Source organism: Toxotes jaculatrix, chromosome 14, assembly GCF_017976425.1.
Source record: "Toxotes jaculatrix isolate fToxJac2 chromosome 14, fToxJac2.pri, whole genome shotgun sequence".
In the NCBI taxonomy this organism is placed as follows: Eukaryota; Metazoa; Chordata; class Actinopteri; family Toxotidae; genus Toxotes; species Toxotes jaculatrix.
Window position 1 is genome coordinate 10,892,059 of NC_054407.1, and position 27,942 is coordinate 10,920,000.

The 27,942-nt window shown below is 41.7% G+C and overlaps 1 protein-coding gene across 3 annotated transcripts in view; it reads right to left on the reverse strand.

Annotated features, from left to right (window-relative positions):
- The window catches only part of epha4b (eph receptor A4b), a 78,375-nt gene that overhangs the window by 43,604 nt on the left and 6,829 nt on the right, over nt 1–27,942 (reverse strand). For all 3 annotated transcript variants that reach the window (XM_041054414.1, XM_041054413.1, XM_041054412.1), the window contains exons 2-5: nt 20,721–20,785; nt 14,779–14,979; nt 13,063–13,170; nt 12,101–12,452 (exon numbers count right to left, since the gene is read on the reverse strand). In XM_041054414.1, the coding sequence (XP_040910348.1) occupies nt 12,101–12,452; nt 13,063–13,170; nt 14,779–14,979; nt 20,721–20,785 (726 nt within the window). The remainder of the gene's footprint in view (nt 1–12,100; nt 12,453–13,062; nt 13,171–14,778; nt 14,980–20,720; nt 20,786–27,942) is intronic.

Here is a 27,942-nt window from a genome sequence, read left to right on the forward strand (position 1 = left end):
ATTGCACTGAGGGACTATTTGTCATATTGTGTGTTGTGTGTGCATATGCAAGTTGGCAGTGGCAGTTTGGTTATAATAGACAGCAATCTACCGGGGGCATACAGTATTCATGATTTTCAGTGCTTCAATTGGGCTGGTGCTCACTGGAACAGAACGCCAGCACTTTTGGTGTGTGCCAACAGTGTACTGGGATTCAGTGGAATACAAACAAAACTTGAACTAACTTCACTTTGACGACTGATTCCAATATTTGTAGACTCAGAATTGAACTGTATTTTAGGTCACAGTTTTACTGCTTCCTCTAGAATTGCATTTCTGGCAGTAAAGGGAAATGAAAAAGTGTTTATGTCAGGAACGGAAGCTATGGGCCATAGTGGTGCCTGAAAGAAGAGAAGGCATTTAACTCCATAATTACAGTCGATTAACAAATATCACATGCTCCAAATGTATAATTAAAATTTGTACCGACTGGCTTTTTACGTCTGTTATGGAGAAAAATCCTTCCAACTAAACAACAGGTGTAGAAATAGCCTGCCAGACTAATTATCACTGAAACTTTAATTGTCAAATGTAGGCCCATTTCAGATCCTGTGATATGTGTGTTATAATTAATCAGAATAATTTTAATAACTAGGCTTTAATAATTACTGTATGTCTGGAGATGATAAAATAGTAGAAACATTGGCCTAGTAGTTATTTTATCCCACAGCAGCCACTAACTGTTCATGACATGAGAGGTCAAACAACAAATTGGAGGATCCCTTGAAAACTATGATGTATTCCTTAAAAGCAGAGACTGTATAGCAGCAATTACTTTTGCCTGCAAGAACCTTTTGTTGGATAGACAGACCAGGCGGAGTCACATGGCTGCAGAGCGGACGTGAGATATGAGCTGTGTCCACATGGAAGACATAACCCTCTATGATTGACACCTCAGGACAGACCCTTACTGTGTTTTTGGCATCTTATGACTTCTCTGACCGACACACACACACACACACCCACACACACACACAAACTCACATGGTCAGACCGGATATGAAATGGTTTGTGATGTCCAGTACACGAAGCACATGAGTACACTCAGGCTGCTTTCTGATCTACTCTCTGTCCTCTGGATACCAGCCAATTACTGAGAGCGGCCAAGGGGAACTACGGGATGAGGTTACCCCTCTTCCTCATTCTGTCCATATCTGTGTTTTCTCTGTCTTTCTCTGTCTGTTTTTTCCTCTTCTTTTGTCTCTGTTTCCCCTCCTGTCTGTCTAGTTTTATTTTTCTGACTCTGTCCTCTCTTTCTCTTTGTGTTGTCTTTCTTGTACTCTCTCTGACCATCTCTACTTTATTCTCTCTGTTTGTCTGTGTGTGTGTGTGTGTGTGTGTGTGTGTGTGTGTGTGTGTGTGTGTGTGTGTGTGTGTGTGTGTGTGAGAATCTTTCTTTGTATGTGTGTCTTATTTCCCAGTGGGCTGTCTGTCATACGTTGACCCTGACCTTCTCCAGAGCCCCTGCACAAATATTTACTCTCTTGCTGACAGGCTCACACACACACACACACACACACACACACACACACACACACACACACACACACACACACACACAAACACACACACACACACACACACACACAAACTCCTCCAAAAAAAAAAAAAAAATAGCACAGAGATAGATTTCAGTGCAATTAAAGCAAACACACATCTACACAAACACACTTTTCTAGTGGTAATCTGAGCTGATGGGCTCACTAATTTTGAGCCATGATGATTACACTGCAGTCTAAAAACAGATTAAATAGATACCAGGTGCATGTGCGTTTCTATGTGAAAGGGGTCATGGGCGAGAGAGAGAGACAGAGAGAGAGAAAGAGAGAGAGAGGGACCATGACAGGCCTATAGAAGGAGTCTGCTGGGAGTTTGCTTCACAGTCTGAATAACTTATTTTTCTGTCTGTTTTGCTATCAGGATAAAAGGCCAGAGGAGCCACACACAAAGCACAAGTCTGCATCTACAGATTTAAACTTTCACTACAACCACACACATTGTTTCTCCTTAAACACACATGTAGCTTAAATGTCTTCCATAAAACCCAAACCCACAGAGCTTTAACACACTGTAAACACACACTCCCAGATGCATGTATCTGTCTCCCTAGATGCACTCACACACTCCGATCCACACAACAGTAAACGTGCCCTCATCGGCCGGCCCCGTGACCGGCAGAGTGAGTGTAGGAGGAGCAGCGCGCCTCCTTTCTTCACCCACGTTATTTTCAGTTCATCACTCTCAATAATTCATTCTCTCAGGCGGAGTTGGAAAGGAGAGCCCCGTGCCTTTTCTCTACGTGTCACTCGCACACAAAGACATACACACACACACATTCACACACTCTTACAGATGTGTTTGTCAAGTATCCTTATTGTCTTTAATCTGTGGGTGGGCAGTGGTCAAGTTCACCAAAACATAAGGGGAAAAAAATTAAACAAAACCCTCAGCAAATTGACGACAGCAGGAAAATCTGCACTCGTGTGTTGTGTCCTCATTCCGCAGGAGAAGATCACAGAGACATCATAGTCAGTGGATTATAAACGGACAAAAGCAGAGGAAATGCTAAGAAAGAGAATGCTTGAGATTGTTGGCTTGCACAGGGTCATGTCAAAATAATGGATTAAAAAGAATTTGGCTGGGTTAGTTTGTGAGTGTGTCAAGTATAAATATCTGTGAATGTATTTATATATGTGTTTGCGTCCTCAAGCGCCATTGTTTTTAACAGATACAGCATTACCTTGTTATGAATGAAGGATTTCAAAATATAATACTTCCCCTGTACCTCAAACATGTCCTTGACGTCCCATGTGGGAAGCCAAGCATGTCTCATAGAAAAGATTCCCCTCTTGGGAAAATTGCCCCTGAATGTCCCTTTTGTGCTCCATAAAAATCTGCACAGCTCAGGACAGCAGGAGCCTTTCATCTGACAAATAAAAACCGACAAAACAATTAGATCTATGGGCAGAGGAGCTTATGAAGCGGCCTTAAAAGGTAATGACACTCGCAGACCTCAATGATGCCCTTTTATCACAGAAATGGATGCAGCTGAGTGGCAAGTATCCATGAAGAGAGGAGATCTTAAGTGTCTCACAAAAACGTTTATGATTTATGTTATTTTTGGCGTCATTTACTATCAGCTTCATTTAAAATGATCAAAACTTAATTTATATGTTTGTATGAAGAGTTTTACATGTGTCTTTATTTCCCACACCTTGCACACTTTTGTATTTTGTCCACTTGTTAATAACAGAAGATGTTATCCTCTTGTTCTCCACTAATAATTCAGTTTAACCTATCACGCATTCATGGGTAGAATTTGCAAAATCCACCACCTCTTTACATTTCCAAAAAAAGTAATGTTTTGGATCAGGGGTTTTCAACGTCTGCCGCTGTGGGCCCCTCCTCAGAAAAAAAATTGAGATAACTGCATTACATTTTGGCAAACTTGCACCATTAAAAATATGCTGAATTAGATATTGGCAGTTCTCGTCTGGAATGTGCCTGTGCATGTACAGACATCTATCACTGGATTCATTTGATACTGAGGAAAATTTTAAAATATGAAGATTTTCTGGCAAGTTCAGTAACACATTTTTTCTGTGATTTCTAAGCTGATTTATCTTGATTTATTTTACATTTATTCTTGATGGATGTCGGCGATAATGATATCTTTGGAAAGTGTACATCATGTGGGATGTAAAAACAAAATGTGTGTGCTGTCTTTGTGTCCAGAATTTAAGAAGTTATGACTCTGAGAGGGAGTGTGGTTTTTGACACCTATTGCATCAGTTGGATGCTAAAGGTTTTAAAGTACCTTAATTGCATCTATGAGCTGATAGTCAGCTGCAGCTGCTGACCATGTTGAATAAACAGGCCAAACTAAATTCCTGTTGTTTTCAGAGCACCTGTCCCTTTCATCTCATGCGGTGTCTTTTCCTCACGTCTCAGCAGCCACTGTAGAAAATTTCCATTTATACCTGTAATACTGCAGCAGCTGCTCTAAACAACCATATTTAAAATTTAAACATAATCTGTGGCATCTCTCATCAGGTTCTGTGTAACCGCTCCTTTGTTCTGACCAACACTGGGGGCTGAAAAGTCTATTTGAATTTTCTGAATGGTTCCTCTTGGCTGTAGAATAATAGTGCAGCTGTACAGCATATGAAAGCAGCAGCAAATTGGACTGTGGCTACATCTGTACGTCGTGTTTGGAACTGAGCAATAACGCAATAACTGCAACACTGGCCCAATCAGTCTGACAGGCCGATTGTACATCTGGAAACCATCCATAAACTAGAAAGAGAAGAGGGAGGGGGGTAAGGGGAAGGGGTCAATGGCTGCTTTCCTGTTCCTGTGTTTCCTGTTCAGCAGACCCACTGGCTGCCTGTATGCCTCCTCTGCTCGGTCTTACACACACACACACACACACACACACTCACATCTCTTGAAACCTTTGCATCTTAAATGGAGCAAACTCAACACAAATTCAGCACTACACATGTGAAAATTATGAACTTTCCCATGAGTGCACATATGTTTACCCCTAACTGGAACTCAACGGCATATGAAACACCGCCAATTAATGACAGCTCTATGCGAAGGAGACACACTCTCCCCTCTACACCTCTCTCCTCTCTTCCTGCCTTTGTCTGTAGGGAATAGTGCTATATAAGGATGTGAAAAGTTGAAACATGCGTTAACAGTTTCTCAGTCCTTGGCCTGCTTTTCCTCTTTTTCTCTGCGGGGTTGTTCACACAGCTCAACCCACTGCACCAGACTCGGCTGAACTATATGAGGTCCTGTCTCCCAGAGCTACCTTAATGTCCACGGGATTCGTTGTGACTAACACTTCAGCAGTGCAAACGCCATCTTGGCGCTAAGGTGGCTTTTGGCAACTCAGCTTATGTCTGGTGAGCGATCCGCCATGGTGAGAGAGGAGCTGTGCTGGGAGGCTCCGTGTGAATAGACATTATCTGGGTCAGTGCTGTGTGGGTATGTAGACGGGGACTATAGTGTGTAGAGAATATAGCGAGAGCACCTAAGCCTTTGTGATTTTGTGTGTCATTTATTCAAACACAAAAGAGAGGAGATGAGAAGGAGGGAGAGGGAAAAGGGATGGAGTTTAGGAGGGGACATGTGAGAGAGTGGAGATAAAGGCGAATAAAGGAGAAGCGAAAGCAAAGGTGGCTGTCATTATCCAAATAAATGAAAAGTGAAGTCAGACAGGCAGAGCAACAGAAAGACACGCTCACACAGACAGGTAGAAGGACAGATGACTGGCCTTTACTTTGCCCATATATCCGTCTGTCCTTTAAGAACATCTGGCTGGTAATAACACCTTGCTGCCTACCACCTCAACAGCTTAATGCCCTGACGCCTGCAGCAGTGTACAAACACGCACATACATACACACACTGCGTGGACTGTATACACACAAAAAACCTCTTTACTTGCTGTCTAAATCCTTCTGTTAGCCGCCCACTCCCTTCCTACCCACACCTTCGTGCTCTCAAGCTCCCTGAGCTGCCACTAAGAGAAGAGCAAAGAAATGAGAGAGCTCTGTGTGTGTGTGTGTGTGTGTGTGTGAGAACATACTACATGCAGGAGGGAGCCCTTGACCTTCACAAGTCTGTATGTGATCAACATAAAAATGCTCATTTTACCCACTGACCACACACACACACACACACACACACACACACACACACACACACACACACACACACACACACACACACACACACACACACACACACACACACACACACACACTTATGCTGTAAGGATAAAGGCAGAGATCAAGCTCTGTGTTAGAGAGGCAATAAAGAAAGGCAGGTTCCCTATTTGAGCTTTCAACACACACACACACACACACACTCACACACACTCGCAGACACACACACACTCGCTCTCTAAATGAGCTCAATCTCTTTCACAGGTGTGAAGATTAGCCTTTTCCTACATCTGTTCCCTGCTCAGACCTTTCATTGTGAACAGAGACTGCAATCCTCTTATGAGATATATAAGATATAAGTGTTTTGTGTCTTGGTGTGTGTGTGTGTGTGTATGCATGCAGCCTTTTGTGTGGTCATCATCTTCTTTCTTTCATTGTACGCATCTGAGTGCATATCTTGATGGAGCCTTGACAATCAATGTATCATGAAACTTCCACTTATCTGTGCAGAATGTAAGTTTTCATGCGGAGAACAAACAAAGGCTTTTACTGTAAAGCCTTTCCTGCTGTGCTGCGGTCAGAGCCAGGTCTGATCGACTGAACAGCTGAGCGGGAGGCCTTTGATCGCTGTTTGTCACTGGGCAGACAGAAAGCCGAATTCCCCCTCACAGGTTGAGCAATGTTTTCCAAAAATATCAGACTGCAGGTTTTTTTTTACCTCCTTTGAAAATGACGTTGCACAGTCTTTAGTTATCCCTCCCAAACGTTATGATCTCATTGTCGTGTTCAATTGTGGTTTTGAGTGTATAAGGGCCTGTGAAGTGGTGTAAAGTGATGTTTGCCTGGCTTAAAGGTTACACGGCTATGCCTTTAAGGAATAGCTGTGGCAGAGAACAGTTCTTCTGTGAACCATCTATTACTTTGAGTCAACAGATCCAGACGATGAGCACAGATTTTGGTTTTGAGCTCTGCACAGGCACAATGGTGATAAACCTGGCAACCTCACTGTGACAACAGCGCTTCAGAAAGTTACTGTGCCCAGCCAAGAAGTAGTCTGGCACAAACTTCCCTCCCCAACCCACAATGCAACATGTCACTTTTACACTTTGATTTTTGCACAGATTACAAGATATAACTTGTTAATAAGTGGGCTTTAAAGGTGCCAGTTGGTGGATTTTGTTACCTAACCAAGCCTAATTTAACCAGCTATGAGCTGTAGCTTCATATTTACCCTACAGAGTGATATCAGTCTTGTCCTCTACCTCCTTAAAGTGTGAGAGAAAGTAAATAAGCATATTTTCCATGTCAAACTATTCCTTTACTGCACAGCAAAGAGATCTTCTTATCTCACTCTCAGAAAGAGCAGATGAATACAAAAATTGTGTATTCTCCATTTCTTTAAAATATTATTTCAAGTTGTGTAGCAGTAAAGAAATCACAATAGTTGAAACCCGTAGTGTCTGCAGCCACAGAGTTCCAAACGAACACATAGTTGACATGACAATTCACACCAGATTTGATGCACATTGGGCCTTTTCTGCCTCAGTGATTCACAGTTTGGTTTTGGTCCAATTTGAGAAGTGAAAAGAACAGCAGGAGAGCTAAGTGGAATCAGTATGAGGGGTGTGCTGTGACTTTGAAAAGTTCCTCTTGTAAAATAAGTTCTTGTTTCATACTGGCAGCATCAAACAAATCAGATAAATGAATAAGTAGAAAAGGGAAGACGGTGACCATTAGACAGGTACAGCCGGCGGACAGACAAACATGTCATGCTGACCTATATTACTTTCGCCTGCTGAGAAGGAGAGAGAGGAGATGAGAGCAAGCAAACTTGTGTCGAGGTGACAGGTGTCTGTCCTTCTCCACTCCGTCTCCTCCATCTCTCAGGCAACTGAGTCAGTAATTGGTGCTGTCAGACACACAGAGAAGGACAGAACACACACACACACACACAAACACACACTTGGTTACAGCCACACACACACACACATACAGGCTGACACACACTCCTGCCCTTCAGCGTGTACCCCTAGGGCTTAAAGCAGGAGAAGAGAATTCACTACATCCTCTACCAGCTGTGAGACAGAGAGACAGCGGAAGAGGGCAAGGGAGTTCGAGGTGGAAATGGAGGGGGCAGAGGGAACAGCAGCAGACAGAAACAGAGAGGGAGAACAGAAACAGAATGCACAAGAGACAAAGACACACAGGAAAGAAAGCAAGAGAGCAAACGTGGCGGGGGGCTTCGTCTGCATACAGAGCCCTCTGCACGGGGTAGAGAGGGATGGAGGAGAAGTGACAAGGGTGTACAAGTGTATGTGACAGAGAGGCAGAGAGAGAGAGTATGTGTTTGAATGAGAGAGAGAGAGAGAGTGAGAGAGATTATGCAACTGCAGTGGTGTCAAAGCAGATGAGTATGATTTCAGGTGATTGAGCAGCAGAGCCACGGCCATCAGAGCAGCAGTGTGACTGAAACAGCACACAAAAGAAATAAACCTTAGTGTTAAACCTTAAAGGATAAGGCTGACTATACTGTATTTCTCTTACTGTCCACAAATTCCATATAAAGAGTAGAACTAATAATGTGTTGATCCAACAAACATCTGCTGTGTTAAATACTCACTAGTAAACTGAATGTATACAATCCGCTGCTAAAAATAGTCACTCAACAAGTGCCTTCTGTTTGAGTAATGTCTTGAAAAAATTCAGTTCCAAAGTATCTTTTTAAATAACTGTGGCTATTTATTACAGATCCCATAATTTACTAATAATTTTCTAGAAACCAACTGGTATTTAATGATGTTTCAAAGGTCTGTAACCTCGCAAAGTCCAGGTAATTTGGTTCGTTTTTTTTTGTTTTTTTTTTTTAAATAGACAGTGTTCAACTGGTAAATTTCCAGTTTCAACCTAAAGAGTCTGTTAGTCAGCAGGTCAGCTGAACATGTAAAATGTGTCTTTCTGTGTAGCTGTAAATTACAGGCAAACTTACAATTCAGTCTGGAGAATAATGTTTCCCCCAACATTTGCTTTGTCATTTCTGCAGTCAGAGTTGCGTCATTGTTTCATGGAAATTCTTCTGGTCCTCAACAGAAATTTGTTTACAATAAGAAAAATATACAACTGCAACCTTATCTATTAACAACAACGAAATGTCAACATCATTGTTAAAACGACTGGTAGCTTCCGTCACAACCTAGTGGTTTATTGGTGCTTGTGTTTCTCAAAATTAAGACCATATGAATCTCACTTTTCACATCGTCCGTTGTCACTTGCTCTGTCTGTACATCTTTGTGTGAGCAACAAACCTTTTTGCCATGAAACAATTGAGCAGATTAAATCTAATCCATCGTGACATTAACAGCATCAAAACATATACCCACATTTAAACACGTTGTGCCTCACTTTAGGGAATAAGAAGCAAGCATGGGGTGGGAAAATAGAAAAAGAGAAAGATGAACCCGTGGTCTATAAATGTTTAACGAGAGCAGACAGAGGAGATGAGCACTGCAAGGAGGAGGAGGGAGACAGAAGGAAAAATGATGAGGTGAAAAAGGAAGACAATATCAGAAGGGATGGGTGAGGAGCAAAATGGGGGGCTTGTAGAGGGAGAGAGGTGGAGAACAGTCCCATTATAGAAGCAGACGCCAGAGCAAGGTTAGAAAATAGCAGCAAGGAGCGGAGAGAGCCAGAGATTGAGGGGAAAAAAAAGGCTGTAATTGGAGGTGTCTGGTGTTTGTCTAACACAGAGAGGCTAGTAATGATTCCATTAGCGCCTCACACCAAGAGAGAGAGAGACAGGGACACACAGAGAGAGAGAGAAACAGAGTGAGAGAGAATGAGAGTCAGAGGGAGACAGAGAGCGACACAGAGGCGCTAAAAAGAGGAGACTAGAGAGGCCAAAACACTGTGAGGAGATTCACACAGAACATTCGAACAGGACAACAATGAGCATCGGAGCGGCTAAATGGCAGAGAAGAAGAAAACAGACACACAAAAAGAGCAAGAGACAGAGAATTCAAGGTGTCCATTAAAAGGCTTGTTCACCTGCACGACAGTGATAATTACAAATGCCTCCCCCCCAGCTCTCTTCCCCACCTCACCCCTTCATCTCTTTGTGTGACAGCAAATGAGAGAGGGTGATTTAAATGCATTAGCAGAGTGTGTTTTCCCTATGGAAGACCCTCAGACTGTGTCAGGGCAGGAACCTTTTGTTTGGAGCTGACGCTGAGAGCTGAGAGGACTCTTTAAAAGCCTGGCCCTTGTTCTCTCTGGGACACATTAAAGCGCAACGCTCTGGGTTGTTGTACTTCTCTGTGTCCTCTCATGTCTTTGTTAAAAGCAGACTGATTACAGATGCAGTTACATTTGTAGGCTACTGGAAATTTTGACGAGGGGACGCAAACAATATCAGAACACAGGCACGCGCAGGCGAAATAGCACATGCACCAAAGTAATTTCAACAAAAGAAAGCTGGTTTCCAGGGTGCGGATTTGGCATTATTTCACATTCAACAAACAAATATGAGACATGTTAGGCAGGCATACTTGGGACAGCAAATGCTCCAGCTCATTGCGATGCAAATCCTGCACAAGATCCCACAAAAAATGTTTTTCCTAATACTGGGTAGGTGGTGCAGACAACCCTGCGGTGGAGGAGCTTCAGTTCACCACAAAGGAATTAAAATCTATTGAAAAATGTCTTTTGATTGTTTTCAGAATAATTGCCACCAGAAAATCTGCGTGGAAATGAAGTAAAACCAAAGTGCTTTTTTTCCTTCCTGTGTTAATGACACTGGACACCACATCTGTAGTGACCATAACTTATTAGACGAGGGCCGCATATATTTCCTGACCTCTGACCCCAGACTGTCAATAAGACGCCGTCATTACTCCTGCACATGACCACAGCACACATGCACATGCACATATACACACAAGCAGACTGTTATTGAGTTAAAGCAAGCTTGTTAAATGCGCTTACATTGCTCTATTTATTCTCTGCGGAGTGATAAGACTCAGGGAGCAGACTGATGAGGTCATGGAGATCACTGAGGTCAAATGTTTTGCTGTGTCAGACTGACTTTAAATAAAGTTTCAGTACAGGCAATATGATAGAGCTATGCACTGTGGGTAGTGAAATCATCCGAAAACCTGTCAGTGAGATCACCTCTCAGATAAACTGCAGCGTGTCCTTTTACATGACAGACGTGTAGCTCAACAGTTGGTGTTTCATGATTGAGATGCAGCCAGAGTTCTGCCACAATCTGCGCACATTACCAGTCTGCAAACTGCAGAGTACAGCTTGTTCTTATTCACTTGTCTCTAAGGCCCCAACTGCCAAGTTTTCTGGGAGTCTTGGCTGCTGATTCTCCAAAACAACTGAAATTGCATTATGCGCACCGATTCCAAGTTTGCAGTGATGAATATCTATGATTCCATTTTCTTTTCGGGGAGGAAGTGAGCCCATGGGGACAGGTGACGGCGTGAGTCTAATACGACTTTCTCACTCAAATGCATGCACACACATAGTATACACACACACACACACACACACAAACTACACACGCCATCTGTGGAGTTTTGACGACTCAATAATCTGCTTCCTAAGGCATACCTTTCCCTCTCCTCCTACAACACAAACACACATCAATAAGCACTTTCTCACACACACTCTTTCCGCTCTCCACTACTCAGCAGGGAAAATGAGATATTCAGTTCTGACAACACACACACACACACACACACACACTTGAAAAAAAAAACAGAGGAGATGCCTCAAAGCAACTCCTACCCTTTCCTCTGCAAGATCTGTCCTTGCAGTGTTGGGAGCTGTAAAAAAGTCACTCAGAGTTATGACACCCATGCTGACACACAGACACACACACACACACAGTGTATCAGTAGCCTAAATACAGTCATTGTCATTCCATCCTCAGTTTCACAACTAAATTCACAGAGTGATGAAATGTCTCTGCACACACACGTTCCAGAGAGACACACACAGGCTTGCACAGATGCACACACACTTCTCATATTTATCGCAGAGAGCAGAATGGAGATGATTGCTGTGTTTTGTTTGTAAGAGCACTTCTGTAAGCTGTTGAGGAATCTCACATACTTTGATACTCGAGTTTCTTTCATATCAGAAGGCCAACCTTCATGAGACCAGTGCATTCAACATGCTCTCAGGAGTAATTTATGCAATGATAAAGTCACTTTCCATATTTAGACGCATTTAAGCAAATATATGAAAGCACCAAGCATATTTCTCTCTCTTGGTCTCTGAATTGATCCTTCTCTCTGTCTCACATACAAACACACATACACATACATTCCCACACTTTAAAACAAATCCCACACACGTCCCTTGGACCCCAACCCCACTCACGCTGGCAGATGTCCTTGTTCTCCTCAAAGCCCGGTTTGCACACACATCTCCCGATGGGAACCAGCCAGCCTCCGTCTGCACTGCAGTACATCTTGGGAGCCTCGAACTCCTCGGAGGCGTTCACACACACACCGTGGACCTCCACCAGTGCCGTGTCTCCACCTGTTATTGTGTCGGGGAACTGGGCCAAGTTAAGCACAGTGAGGGGGCACTTCTTGTAGAAGACCCTGACAGAGACTAAAGCGATACAGGCACCCAGGTCTTGAAAGGCCAGGTAGAAACCCTTTTTGCTCAAGTTACTAATGTCGCGCACCTCCGTGTTTAGCTTCATGACACGGTCACCAACGTCGACCTGTGGATAAAGAACATTTTACATGTCTTAGTTCTTTTAAATACGGCTATTCAGTCAGAGCATTCATTTTTACTCCAGTCCAAAAAGCTTTTTTTTCCATTTAGGAAAATGTTGCCTGAAATTCAGCGACTGTATTTCAAAGACAGAAATAATTATATTCTAAATATCTTGACAATTTTGCAAGGAAATGGAATAAGATATCTAAATTTAAATACAACTCATTTTAAAACCCTGATCCATTTTCTTAAGGTATGTGGCAAATTATGAATATCTAATATAATGCTGCTCTTTTATTCGAAGATCATATGGCCACATACAAACAGAAACTTAACTCTAAAATCAATGTGAAATCAGTATAAGAGATAGTCAGCATACAGCCACAATGGGAATAACTTTAACTCATTTTTGGGGCGATGGTAAAAAAAACCCAAACAAATCTTGTAATGTAAATCTTTTTTCGTGCATTAGTTTTTGTTGTGTATGTGTACACAATGCACATGTGAATGTACAACAGTCTGTGTTTGCATAATATATATGAAGCACAGGTGCAGTAAGTGGCTGTTTGAGCTTATGCCACACAAGTGTTTGTATGAGTGTGTGTCGCCCATACCTGTGTGAAACTCTCATCTGCAGCAATAGTATCAATCTTGACATATTGACTTTCCTTGATGAACCACAGGTTGGCGTTGTTGGACTCATAGTAGTACATGTTGAATGTCTGCAAAACAAACAGGAGGAATGTCAGTGATCAGACAAAACAGAAAAACACACAGGGATAAAAGTGAGAGAGTCCGTCCGATGTGAAATGTTAACAAGGCTCCCGCTGCTCTCTAGATTTTCTGTTGCTTCTCTTCAAATCTCAGACCCTCTGTCTGGATGGCCAGTCACCAATGCTGTCTGCAGTTTCATGAAAAGCGCGACTCTATACTGTCTCATATTATCTCTACTACTCATTCTGGAGATGTAATGAGAGTGAAGAGGGTGCAGGGGGCAGACAAAGTAGAGAGAAATGAATATAGAGGAGCAGTGATATCAGGCTGATATGAGAGAATGGGGGATAGTAAAAAAATATATATCAGAAGTTAAAATATACGAGGAGCCAGAAAAGAGGCCTCCAGAGCATCGTCTGTTTCATTCTGCAGCTATTCTCTCATGTCACTCTTTTCCCGCCTCTTGTCTGTTTAACTATTCATCAGCCATCAAAGCATGCTTCAGTCTGTCTGTGTGTGTGTTTGTGTTGAGTGTGCATTGTATTGGAAAAGACTGAAAAGTAAAATGATAAAACAGATATTTAAAATGCCCTTTTGCTGCTCTGCAGTGTAATGTAGTGAAATGTGCATAGTAAGCACTGATTTCATTCTAAGCAATAATTACAGTACAAACTAAAACTACCATCGTTTGTAAAGCTTTAGTGTATTAATATATATCTTACCATAAATCAGCAAAAGGCTGTAAAAATCACCAACTAAATATTTATTTCATAATAACTTGAGTAATTCATGCACTCCCTAAACAATAAATGAACGTACGGACAACCTTGTCTAAGAACAAAAAAAAAAAAAAATTCTACTGGTTTGGTTCACTTTACTCCTGCTTTCCTCTCATGTTTTTTGTGTCTTGCGTGTCTGCAGTTTCTGAGGCTGAAAAAGCAAACAAGTCAGCATAATTGTATCAGATTAAATACAAAGATCAAGCAGGTTTAATTTAAAATTTGTCATAAAAGTTAATTTTGCTGATTTAGCTGATTAGCTGAGCACCCTAGACGAAGTTGCCATTGCGTGTGCTGTAGGTTGAATTTGTTCCAATTTGCAAATAGCGTCTTAATTTGCCTTCCAATTAATCTGCCATTTTCATGGCAAATGCAATATGCATCCAGTAAAATAAATATTTGAGAAGTGTAAGAAAGTACTGATTGAATTAGTCAACTCAAGTTTATCCAAAAGGCTAAGAGCACTGCATAGTCAGAGTTTATATGTAGGACTGCAGAAGTGATTTTTCTCAGACTCCAGGCCCCTGACAGTTTCTGCCTCCACCATGTTTCATATCAAACTTACTCCTGTGCTATAGATCTCAAAAAAAGAGAAAGAAAACAAGTACAAATGTGTCTTTTTTACTGGCATCTCTCCAAAAGGAATTCAGAGCAAATACCTACACAACAGCACCCATGGAGCTAAAGCCAAACACTGCTCACCATGAGTGAACAAAAAAAATCAGCAGAAATATAACAGGAAGGTTTAAATATACACACATACTGTCCAGTTGCAATCACATTTTGTTATCTGACACTATGCTGTGTGTTTGTATGTGTGTGTTGAGTGATGCAGACCTCTTTGCAGGTACCAGGCACCCCGGGCAGGCTATTACAGTCCCTCAGGGTGAACTTGATCTCAATGTAGACACGTTGCGCTCCTTCTCGGCTGATGTGCCGCGTCCTCAGCCAGTTGTTCTGGTTGGCCTCCATGACGTTACACACCTGATAGGTCCTCATCGGGGTGTTCCTCTCATCCATCACACTGATCTCCTCCCACTGAGGATGACAGGTGGAGAGAGAAAGGAAAAAGTTGGCCCATTAGATGGAGAAAGATCAGTATGTTTATTATAATATGTTATTTTACTCTTCTAGACAAGTTCCTGAGGTGAATTTAGGATATTCCATCAGCTGCCATTTGTTTATCATTTTTTCTGATGGAGTGCAAGAGAAAGAAGTGGGATAACGAAGGCTGAAGGTAGAGAAGAAGATGGAGAGGAGGATGCTGAAAGAGGTTAAGGAAGGAGGAAGTGAAGAGACCGGTGTGAAAGACAGCAATAAAAACAAGAGGGAAGAGAGACGTAAATTTCAAATCAGCAGCACCACTCAGCTGCAAGATTTCATTGGTAGTCAATGGACAAAGGAAATCTCAGTCCAAATATTGCTCATGGGAAACTGGGCCCAAGTTCAATGAAGTGTGGTTTAGTGCAAACCAATGCTAAGCCTGCGTGTTCTGTTTTCATGTCTGGGTGAATATGAGTGATGATCTGTGTCAAGATGACTGAAGGACTGTCTTTGTCTATGTTGCACGTGTGCACAGAGTGAGCATGTTTTTCTAAAGTGAATGGGTGATTTAACGCTTAAGAGTGTGTCTGTATATATATACGTGAAAGAGAGACACAGAGAGAGAGAAAGAAAGAGGGAGAGAGAGAGCAAGAAGGAGTAGGTAGGACAGAGCTACTTTGTCTCCCGTCATCTGCTACCATCTGTTTCCACTTCTGACTAAGGCAGTAATTGAGAACACTTCTCGCATGAGCAGGAAAACATTTCTATCTACACACACATACACATAGAAAGACACACACACACACACACAAATGAAAGAACATTTCTATTCCTTAAAGAAATGGAAAATAAACCAATGTGGTTTCAGTGTCTCAAGATATCTGATCCATTCAAGGGGAAGCTAACTGGATTTTCTTGAACACACACACACACACACACACACACACACACAAACTGGATGAGTCCTAGTTTGTGGTGAGGGATGAGAGGACCACCATCTTTGTTCTGAGCTCCTGTCATCATCTTAATTCTGAAGCTTTAAGCTCCTGAGTGATGAGCACATATCAACTTACAGTAGTCCAACCATGTAAACACATAATACATGGTATGAACACACACTGTGTACACACTCTCACATGTGCACACACACGGAAACCAGGGCCCACAGAAGTAACTACCTGTCATCCCTGATGTGTCCTAAAATTCAAATGAAACCAGAATTGTAGATGAAGCGAGAGGCGAAGCGAAAGAAATAAAAAAAGATAAAGAAAAGAGAGAAGACAGGCTGATAAAATGCAGAGAAAGCAGGAAAAAAAGGGCAAAGAGAAACTTTCAGACAAGTCCGAGCTAAGGTTGGATTCTTGAGGTTAATCTGATGTGACAGCCCAACAACCCAGCAAAAGCTTGACGCATTTCACCTCCGAGTCCTGAGCACTAAAACAGATCCGCATAAAAAGCACACACTTTCTCACGTAGACTCGCACACTCTTTCTCCAGCTCCCTCGCACACTCAGATGCTTTTAATCTCCACAGCCTCCACTGAAACGTCTACTGTGTATGAACTGGAGCTCGAACAAAACCGGCTCTCTCTTGATTCTGACCCAACAGTCCCTCAACTGCAGAAACAGAGAAAAGAAAGTAGAAAAAATGGAAGAAGAAGAAGAAGAAATAGAGGCAGGAGATCGTTTAAGCGGCTGCAGTCAGCTGACACAAATGTCCCTGACAGCTAGTTCAGAGTTTGAAGATTACATATAAGGGATGTATCTGTAGAGTCTTGCTTGACACTGTACGCACAACTAAGAGTCATTGTGATCAACTGCACTTGATTCAATTGAAAGAACAAAACAGGAGACGGAGGGAGGAAGAGAGAGAAAAGAGGAGAGAGATGAATGAAAGTTGGTAAATTACAGGCTCGCCTGGCAGCTAAATAGACCCATCTGTGCAGAGCTGGGACCAGTCGGACATCACAGGACGGCTGCACACACCCACACACACACAAAAACACACACGCACACAAAGCTGAGTCCCCGGGGAGTGGTGATTAAAGCATTTATGGGAATAGTCATTGAGGGATAAAGAGGGCTTTATGATGTCTTTGTTTATTTCTTTGTAGGCAGAGTTTGGAGTGGCTGGATTACTGCCACTTCCTGGTGAGCGACTTATTTCCCTTGTTGCCGAGTCTGTTCCTTGTCACTTTTGCCTGGTGTAAAGCACAGGTGTGTTTATAATCATGAAAACAACCTGCTCGCCTTCATATTTGCAAATGATACACCAGCCGCTTGAGAGCAAATCTAGCAAAAATACAAGTGGGAAAATGTTTGGATAGGCAGAATAGTTTAAGCTTCCTTTCTTATTCTCTAAACACACACACACACACACACACACACACACACACACACACACATACACACACACAAAGAAAACTGTTGCCTGTGTTGGTTCAGACTAAACGCTAATTAACATTCAGAATGAAACCCTCCTCCCTGAACCCTCAATCACCTCAGCCAATCAGCATGAAGCCCGCTTGATTGCTTTGAAGTGAAGCAGAGACGTCGGATCGGGGTTTAAGTTCAACCATTCACCAGATTAACATAATATCCCTCCCTCTGCAATCATCTGATGGGTACACCTACGAGGACATAATTGGCCTTCAACTTCTGGAACAAGCTCTGGCTTAGTGATGCGGGGGGTGGGGGGGGGGGGGGGGGGGTTGTAGAAAAAGAAAAGGGGAGTGTGGAGCCTCTGGAGGGTGTTGAGATGCTGTGGGGCCTCCCATTTTCAAACATCATTAAGACGTATCTGTTTTGTGTCCCTCATGAGGAACACCCCTGCCCGGTGACAGAAGTGGGTCGCTCCGCTCAGTCTCAGGCACATCCGGCCCCGCACGGCTTGGATTAAGCATGACCTTTGGGGGTCAAGTGTGGTTTTGAACTAATTCACGTAGACAGTGGTCTCAGATTGGTGGGAATTGCCTCTCCCTGGGTCCAATCCACAGGTTTAAGGTTCAAAGGTCAACTAGATAATCCCCCTGATATGAAACATAAGACCCTCTCACAGCTCTGGCACCTTTCCTCTCAGAGTGTATCACTCTCTATCCCTTTTCTTCTCCTGTACGTTAGATCCCAGGAGCAGTTCTGTTAATAAATCATTGCCCCATTAATTTGGAGACATACAGTATGTATATAATTATAATAAAAAAAACTAACGCTGTTGCCAACAGGATTTGCAGTCTCAATGTATACCATCAGCTTAGATTTAACTAGAACTTTGCTGGCTTGTTTTATGGCATAAAAGGAGACACAGTTACGGTTTTAATGATGATACAAGAAGAGCCAAATGTCCAGGAGTCTCGGGGAGACGGCTAAGAGCACTTAGTTTCACAAAGCCAAACTTCATTTTTTAACAATGATACAGGTTGGCTGCAGTAAGAACTTGCCATCCTTGCCTTGTACTTTAAAAGCCAAATGGTATCTTGTTGCATAGACTTGTTTTTAATGAAGAGTAGCATTAACAAAGCTCAACTATCTTGGTGTCAAATACATTAGATTTCCTATAGGTGCTTCACAATAATGTGATTATGCCTAAGGACACAGGGGAAATGTTGAAGGCTTGGCATGACCCTGTAGGTATGATTTATGTAATTTATGCCTTTTGTAAACACAGAATAGGAATCTGTTTAGCCCAGCAGGTATAGGGTGTGTCAGGCCAATCAGCAGGCAGGAATGTGTACAGATCATGATGTACCTTGCACTGGCTTAAAACTTAAAAGAGCTTAACAAACAACAGATTTTTTATGAAGCACTGATATGACACTGCACACCCTTTTTTTTCTCCTAAAGTTTATTCTTAAATTGGTTTGTTCGGTGCAGCCACTGTGTTTGAAGTGAAAAAGTAAAAACTGGGATGGTGCTGAGTTTTGAGGGAAACTCTGATATGAGACAGAGACTTAAAACTATATTGATTCCATGCTATCAGTCTTTAAAGAAATGATATCAGGATGTCACAGTTAAATTGGCACTATGAAATGTTGTTGAGATGTTTAAAAATGGGTGCGTATAACAGAATCTCCTTTCATTCGTTTCAGTTAATCTTTTCCTGTTTTGTTTGTGTTGCTTCAGCTGCACTGGCTTTGTGTCGCTTTGAACCTGTTTGCCTTCTGGCTGTTTTTGAGAAATCCAACTTTTATTTTATGGCAAAAAAAAAAAGAAGATATCATAGCTAACTGAAGTGCGACTATTTTAAGAAGCAGAAGCAGCTGTTTATTTCATACAATTTAGCATTTTGTATTTGCCTTTTTAGCTGACAGTGAGTAGACAAACAGGGAGGATCATGTTTGTCTAGGAGGAAGATAACATCAGCTTAATGTACCACAGTGTACACACAAAATGAGAACAACCATGAAAGCAGAGATGTTACCAGCTTTAACCAATTTAATAATTTCCTTTGCAAGATAAAGCAGCTGATAAAGCCTGTGCCTCAGCCTGAAAGTAAAGGCACAAAAACAAAACGCTTTTCTTTTTATAATGTCTCAGTTGGTGCTGTTGTAGTGTTAATTTAACAGGGGAGTTGTGTCGAGGCCCATAGAGCCAGTCTCCAGCCAGTTTCAGTACACACTCAGGGAGGAGACGCCATATTCCCACTATGCTGACAGCTCATGAAAAGAGATATACAGGATGGAGTATATTATATATATATATTTTTTTACATTTTAGCCAACACATTTCTTTGAGGGTAAACTAACAACACATGTGCTTTTCCGGGCCATGATTAAGCCACCCCAAGCTGAACCACATTTTCAATAAAACGAACTTGTGTACTCTGGTTTTCAAAATTAGATTGAACCTTTTGGCTTAGCCACAGATGGAACACATTCTCCTCTTCTATAAGGAACTCAGCGAAGAAAAAAACATCCGCAAACATCCACAATATGGCCACGCAATCAGAACATTTCAAATATGTGAACTTGATACCCTTGATTGCTTGAGAAAACAGCCTTGCTTAGCTCTGCTTACTTCAGCTGCCTCTCCTCTGCTGCGCACAACCATGAAACCGCGTGTGGCATCCTGCAATTTAACACACTGATGCTGAATAGTGGAGAGGAAGTGTGACTCAAGGGGAAATAGAATTAATTCAGTGCCATTCAACGGCTCTAGTGCTAGAGTGACATACAGAACCCGCTCTTATTTCTGTCTTGAATAAACTTTGTCGTTCTTCCTCTCTATGCTCTCACCCTCTTCCTCTCCTCTCACTTCTCTGTTGTCATTTTCTGATTCATGGTGGCTGCACTCCAGACTCCCTTGGTCCTCATACCTGCAAAAGGCTAGTTATGTAACCGCACACGTACGTACACACATGCAAACGACACCAACATGTACACACCGTGTCCTCTTACATAAGAATATTTAACCCTCCAACCGTCCCTTCACTCCATCCCAAAAATCACAACCCGTAATAAACAGAGGCTCTGGTGCCACAGCGTTTTCAGTGCAGCAGAAATAATTTGTAAATTCCCCCTGCAGACTCCCGATTTAGCAAAGAGCGCTCAAGAACCCAGTGCTCTCTAAAACACACACTCCAGCGCTGCTGCTAGCTCTCAGCCCCGGCCTGTTGCCTGAAACTAAAACATGTCAACACAACCCCCTAGTTGTGATCAGATTTATACTTTTGGTGCCAGCTCCGGCATAAAGAGTGGATGATTTTTGTGTGTGTGTGTGTCTTGTGCTGAATATACTCACCCCCTCATTTGGGTAAGCCTCCCAGCCCAGGTCGGCCAGGGCTGACATAGAGTCCAGCAACGTAACTGCAAAAAAAAAAAAAAACAGAGGAGAAAGAGTAAACATGTTAATTTACACATACTGAGAAAAATGTGAGTCACATTTCATTTCTCAGTACCCCATTTCCTTCACGATGTTGTTTTTGATAACCAGTGCGAAGAAATTACTGGCTTGGATGCATCAAATAACATAATGCTGTAAACCTCCCACACAAAAACTCCAAGGTGTTTTCATGTTTTATACAAAGATGTTATTGGTTGTGTTGAAGTGCAAAAGCAGTGGAACCAAGGCAAGAGTATATTTTACAGTTACATTTACATTTTAGACATAAAAGCAGTACTCCATCCAAAACCTTTCTCTCTTTTGAGTATCTACATCTTGTCCTTCGTAGGCCTGAAAATTCTTTTTCCTTTTTTTGAGGTTTGTGCTCATGAAGGAGAAAAGAGACTGAGGTGAAGTTGTATGAGAAGTGGTTATGGTGGATTTCAAAATTGGCACGATGAATAAAACATACCAGAATGATTAAATAAACCTATTAAACCACACTTGCACCTGAAGCATAGTCATCTTCTAGTCATTTGTATAATGCTCAGTATATTTACAAACACTCACATTTTTGCCAAAATAAGGCTAAATACAGTGTTTTTGTCTCGTTCTCATCACCCCGGCGAGAGCCCGTGAGCAGGCACATGCAATGGACTGTGCACCTCAAGCTGTTATAATGGTCAGAACCGTTTTATCCAAACCCAGTCATTGGCTACAACAGAATCAAATTCAGCTGCAACTTCTATCTTGTCCCAGTTACTCCAGAAAATCCACACACCTTTCTGCGAACACTTCTCATAGGACTCTACTGAAGAAATAGTCCCTATAAGAACTGCTGACAACACGGTCTGTGGATTATCCAGACATTGGTTCTGGAGATGGATATCTGAATACCTGGGCACATAAAACTAAAACTGTCTCCATAGCTGGACAACATAATAAGTGAGTAACTATGAGAAAATATGAGAAAATGTGTGCTTTTGTGTTTTAGGTGAAACAGTCCTTTCAACAAGCAAACTACAAAACATTTTACAGCATCTAAAAAGGGTTTCATACTAAAACTGCAAAAAAGGTCTTGTTAGAATATCACTTTAATCAGAGAAAGTCACTGAGGACAAAGTGCAGGATGAATGCACATATGATTCGAATTTGCATGTTTCCTGTGTGTGATCTCCTATGTGACAGGAGGAAGTGGAGGGAGGATGCAGGAAGGTGAGAATGAAAAGTGAGGAGAAGAAGGTGTCAGGTTGACCAGTGGGAGGCATAATGAAAACCTGCTCAGACTCTGGAGCAAGGGTTTCCACCTGTGTGTGTGTGTGTGTGTCACTTGTTAGTGTGTGTGCTTGCTCGGGCTTGGCTCAGTCAGGCCCTAATCAAGCCTTCAACACCGCTGACCATCAATATTTAATCAGCATCCATCTGCAGAGACTGCTGCTCCTCTCTTTCTTCTCTCTCTCCATCACACACATTGTAGCTCTCCCAGGTTTATCTTCCCGCTATCGAAATCTTTGAACCTACGCTGTCAATCCACAGATCCCAGATCAGACATCCGAGTCGCTGACCTGACGCAATTTGAACTGACTGCATCACTTTAAAGCAGCACACCAGCGTATTCCCTCCAATTTTTATAAGGTACCGGCAGTGACCTGGAAAAGCTATTCCAAAGTAAAAACAGAGCTTGCCCTCCTGAATGCAAATGAGACTAATCACTCAATTGAAAGAGGTAGAAAGTGCCTGTTTACAAGTCCCCCTGTGTATCCATACTGTCTGTAGGTATAACAAAGGAACTGTAGAACTGGTCAGCCTTAACTGAATCCCAGCCGTTCTTCTCAGCTCAGCACACCGTGACAGCAGGGAGGCATGTCATGCTGCATTAGTGTGTGTACATGTGCATATGCGCGTGAAACGGCAACGCACATCTGCGTGTGTCTGGCTGCGCTCGCGCACATGTGGCGGACTGCGTGAGAAAGCAGCTAGAAAAGAGTGCATGGTATAATGAAGCAGAGATAGAGAGAGAGGGAGAGGCTGCACAGCGGAGGCGAGGTGAGAGAGAGAGATAGATTAAATGGGAGGGATGAGGAGAGATGCTGAGCGGGAAAAGGTCAGAGGCAGCCTCCAGCCCATGTGTGTATTCACTGAAGACCATTTAGACTGCTTTCCTCTGTTCATGAGCATTTGAGTGGCGTAAAGAAATGGGACATAATAATATAATAATATGTGATTTCAGGACCCGACAGAGAGGCCCGCGCACACACATCCTCACAAACACACACACACACTTGCTCATACTACTGCTCAGAGATAAAAGCCACCTATCAACAGGTTTGTGCAATTTAGTAAAATTGTCTGTTTCACATACAGACAATTACGCCAGTTATATTCTCTGTGACTCACTTACTTTAGTACCTTTTCATGTGTTTCACAGAATTATAAGTCAGCACAGCCTTGATAGTTTTTAAGGGCTGGTTCATCCAAAATCACAAAACACATTTTCTCACTTCCCTCCACTGGTTTCTAGACTTACAGATAGTTTTGATTTTATTTTTTGCAGGTTCCAAGATATTTGGAGGGAATAGTAGTGGAAGTAAATTGTAATTTCTGTTTGTGCTCAGACTCAGTATCAGGGTGTCTTTCCAGAAATAGTATCCTGGTTACGTTTGATGGCAAACAGGTCTCACTGAGCAAACCAATCCTGAAAGACACTCTTTTTCTTGTGGAGTCACTCATTATGTGGAAACTCACCTTACAGAGTAAGCCAAAGTGTTACTGAGGACATTACATATTCTAAAGCCATTTTGCAGCCCGCTGGGAAAACACACACATACATAAACCTACACACTGACACTTTTTCTCTTCTCCTCACACCACCTGTCAATACCACTTATCACTTGTAATCAATGACTGGACTCATCAATTATGTATTAGCTATAGCTTCCTGTCTGCTGACACAGCCAGTATGGATATAGATTGTGTGAGGGTGTGTGGGTGTGTGTGTGTTGTCAAAGGAGGGCAGAAAAGAGAGAAATTATGAAAATACACAGTTTTCTTCCACAAACAAACACAAATCTCCCTCTATATCTATCTGTCTCCAAACCTCTATCTATCTGTCCATCCATCTCTTCTTCCTCTCAGGGGAATTGGCAGAATTGCGTGTGTGTGTGTGTGTGAAATCTAAGCCTGGGCCAGGCCTGCTTTTGGCCCAGAATAAAAACACCAAGCTCATCATTCAGTCACTCAGGCCAGGCTCGTGTTCGATCTAATGACAAGTCTCTCTCTTCCACATACACACACACACACATGCACACCAATCTCCAGGTTTATGAGCAGCTTAACATGACATCTCATACTCACAGTGGAGCACCTTCTGAATTTGAGCACTCAGTGACAACAATGGAAACAAAACAAAACAAAAATCTATTTGCAGACACAGCTTTTCTATCTAAAAATACAGCACAAACAGATTCAGTCACAATCACTCATGTTCATGTGTATGAGTATGATTAATATTTTCCAAGCTTTCATCACAAGGCATAAATGCACAGATCCATACACGTGCACGTGACCTGATGACTGTAAGAGTTGTTCAGTTGCAGAGAGACACGCTGTCTTATTGATTTTCAGGACCAAACTGTGAGGTTTACATTTTGAGAACGAAAGATGAGGAGGAAGAGGGGGGTGGAGGGTGTGAATGTGTAGATCAGAAATTCCTATACAAACGCAGTAAAATGCTGAAACTGCGCCTATTATAGAACCGCATACAGAGAATACAAAACATTTTTCAGTCTCTCTGTCTCTCCATCTCCTTCTGTGTCTATTTTTCTTCTCACTCCTGTTTCCTCCCTCTGGGGTGTCTGTCTCTCTCTCTGTGTCTTCCTCTCTTTTTCTCCCTCCTTCTCTGTCTGTTTATGTCTCTCTGCCACTCACTCTCTCTCTCTCTCTCTCTGGTCGGTATCCACTGCTTCAGCTGGGCTGCAAGAAGCTGTGATCCACCTGCCAAGAATCAAACGGTGCTGCCAACAGCCAGACTGGCACACAAAGAGACCGGGATGCTTACACATACTCACACTCACACTTACACACAAAACTGACAAACACAGATCTTAAAGAGAAAAGACTGCACAATAAGACCACCATTCAGACTCAATATAGAGTACAATATGCGACTACATAATGAGTTCATGAGATCTTTTCTGCTCAGAGCAGAAAATATTAAATTGAAACTTGGTAGACTTGGTAGATAAGAGGCTTGCTACACTAAACATGCTGATCCTGCATGAATAAGCCTCATTGTTTTTGTGTCTTGCTGACTTTAAACATATTTTTTTTTTTAAAAAAGGTCCAGATCCTATGTTGATATAATAAAAAAAAGCTTATTGATTTCCTTGCTGAGAGTTAGATGATGAGACTGATAGCTTAGTTTAGCTTAGCATAGCATAAAGGCTAGGATCAGAGGGAAGCAGCTAGGGTGCCTTTGTTAGATTTTGTATGACTTAAACAAGATATGAGTGCTTGATTAGTAAGCTTTAAAGGTGCAGGTGCAGTTTCCAGGTTTTTGCTAAGCTAGGCTAAACAATATCCTGGTAAAAGCAATAAAAACAATATTTAGCACACAGGCATGAGAGTGGTGTCAACCTTTTCATCTAATTTGCAGCAACAAAGGTATTTCCAAAAATGTTGAACTTTTTATTTATGTTCATCAGAAAGAAAACACTGATACTGAAGTCTCGTTTTTTATAACAAAAAAGGCTAAAGGCTTTAGTAAAAAGGCTTTAGTAGAACAAAGCTTTGTCTGAGATAACTCACTCTGCTCAGATATACAACTGTACACAAGTATGCACAGACACATACACACTCAGTATCTCAGTATGAGTACCACCACACACACAGAGCTTTCCCTTCTTCCACCCCACAGAGAGTGCAGTTCAACGAGTGAGAGTGTTGTCAGGGCAACAAACGGGCCGATGGAGAGCAGGATGAAGGAGTGGGAAGGGTTGAGCTCTGAACTTTAGGAACAAACTGCTGCCTTACCAAGACTGCTTCACTTTCTCTCTTGCTGTCTTTTCATCAGTCCTCTCTCCACTCATCCACAAACCACCAGAGGCTCTCAGTCCGTCTTTTTGCCTCTAGTTTCTTTCTCTCTCCATCTGCGCTCTTGTCCTCTGTTCACTTTATTAAAGTAGTAGGTTGCTATATTCCCTCTGTTTGTGTATGTTGGGTGTGTTTCCCCTGAAGTAGGCATATCCCAATCTGCAATAGTTTTAATTTCCCTTTTCAGTGAGATTTTTCTTTGGGGGCAGAATGAGGTGGAATCTAATGTAATTTCAGAATAAAAATGTTATTCTTCTTGGAGTGTGATAGCTGTCTGCAAACTGAATGAGTCTATGAATAATTCAATGGATTTAAATTAAATTCTAATCCCAGTTCTTCTTTGATTCAGTTCCTGTTTCTTACTACCCATTCTGATCAAAGAAATGGTATGTTGATCCTCAACACTTCGACAAACACAAAATTAAATTCCACTTTGAGCTGGACTAAATTACAAAGATTAAAATCAGCTGCACTAAGTATCCTCAATCTGCATAATTACACAGTCGCCTATGGCTGTACAAATGAGTGATAGCCGGTAGCAGATCACTGACACAAGCTAATTCTGTGAAATGTGAGAAAAATTCAATTAGGTATTGACATGCATGGCTACCTGGTAGTTAGGTGTCTGAACCATCAGTTGTCTGATTTACACAAATTAACAGTGAATCAACATAATAATAAAAAAACATCGTTCACATAGCTACGTACATAATAAAGGAATTTGCTCTAAAATATTAATTAATGATTTTATAAAACAAAACGCTTGATTTGATAAACAGCTTCATCATTCAACAACTCTAACAACAATATGAGGATATTTATAGACACTAATGTGCTGGTTGTGATCAGGTTTTTGGAATATCACATTAATGCGTTTGTGCATGTAAACACAGAAGCACTTATCTCCATTTTGAGAAACTGAAATATGCTTGTGGGATGCGGAAGAGAAATAAATGGGATAATGTGGCATATAAACACAGCATTGAGTCCTCTTATCCATGTCTATGTGTGCCGGTGTGTCTTTAACTTTAGTCACACAGTTAGTCAGAAAAAAAATATAGTCATTAACATTAAAATGTGCACACTGATGTGAATGTCTGGCACTGGTGCACAGAAGACAAATTGGTTATCGTTTGTTGCTTTCCTCTTCCATTATAATAATGATGGAGAAGCCAAAATACATCAGAGAAATAATCACAGCAGCATCCAGGAAACCAGAAACCAAAGTGGGCAAATCCTCAACTGGTGACTCAGTTGGGAGTGGGAGTGGAGGGAGTGGTGGGAATGTTGGGGAGTCAAGAAAACGACAGATGATCAAAAACCTGGATAATCTTCATAAATCAGGACAATTTACAACAAATGTGTTAGGCGGCCATAAAATAAACTGTGATGTGTGTCACTTGGTGTTGCTTAACTGGCACATTGGTCATGCAGTGCTGGATTTGTTAAATGATAAATACTTACACCAATGTAAATATGTATGACATGTTGGTAAGAATGTTGTGATGAACGATATAGACATTGATCAAATCAAGTCAGCTTTAATCAAATTCTTCATGTCTCCATCAAAACAAGAAGAAATCTGCCAACCACCTGCCATCTATTGTCTGTGTATTTATCATCTAATTATTATTATTATTATTATTATTATTATTATTTATATAATTATTTTTACAATAATCTCTCACCTCACAAAAATACAAAAAGAGAGACTACTCAGATTAACCAAGCAAAACTTAAAAATTAAACAAGACTTCACTTATCAGAAGCTCTTAGTGTATGTCTAAACTGTGAGGTTGGTTTTTCATTAATAAGACAGACGCTGTGTCAGACAAGTCTAACCCAATTTCAGGTAAAAAAATAAGTCAAGCTAACAGCCAGTAGCTAGGATGTTTTCTAAACTGCAGTCACAAACAGGGGAAAATGTTATGACAGCTAAGAAACTCTTTTTCAATGAAGTTACTTCAGTGCAGTGACTTTTAAAATGGAATGTGCATGGTTTATTGAAAACCTTATTCTCTAAAGCCTTGAAAAAGATTCTGGTAAACTA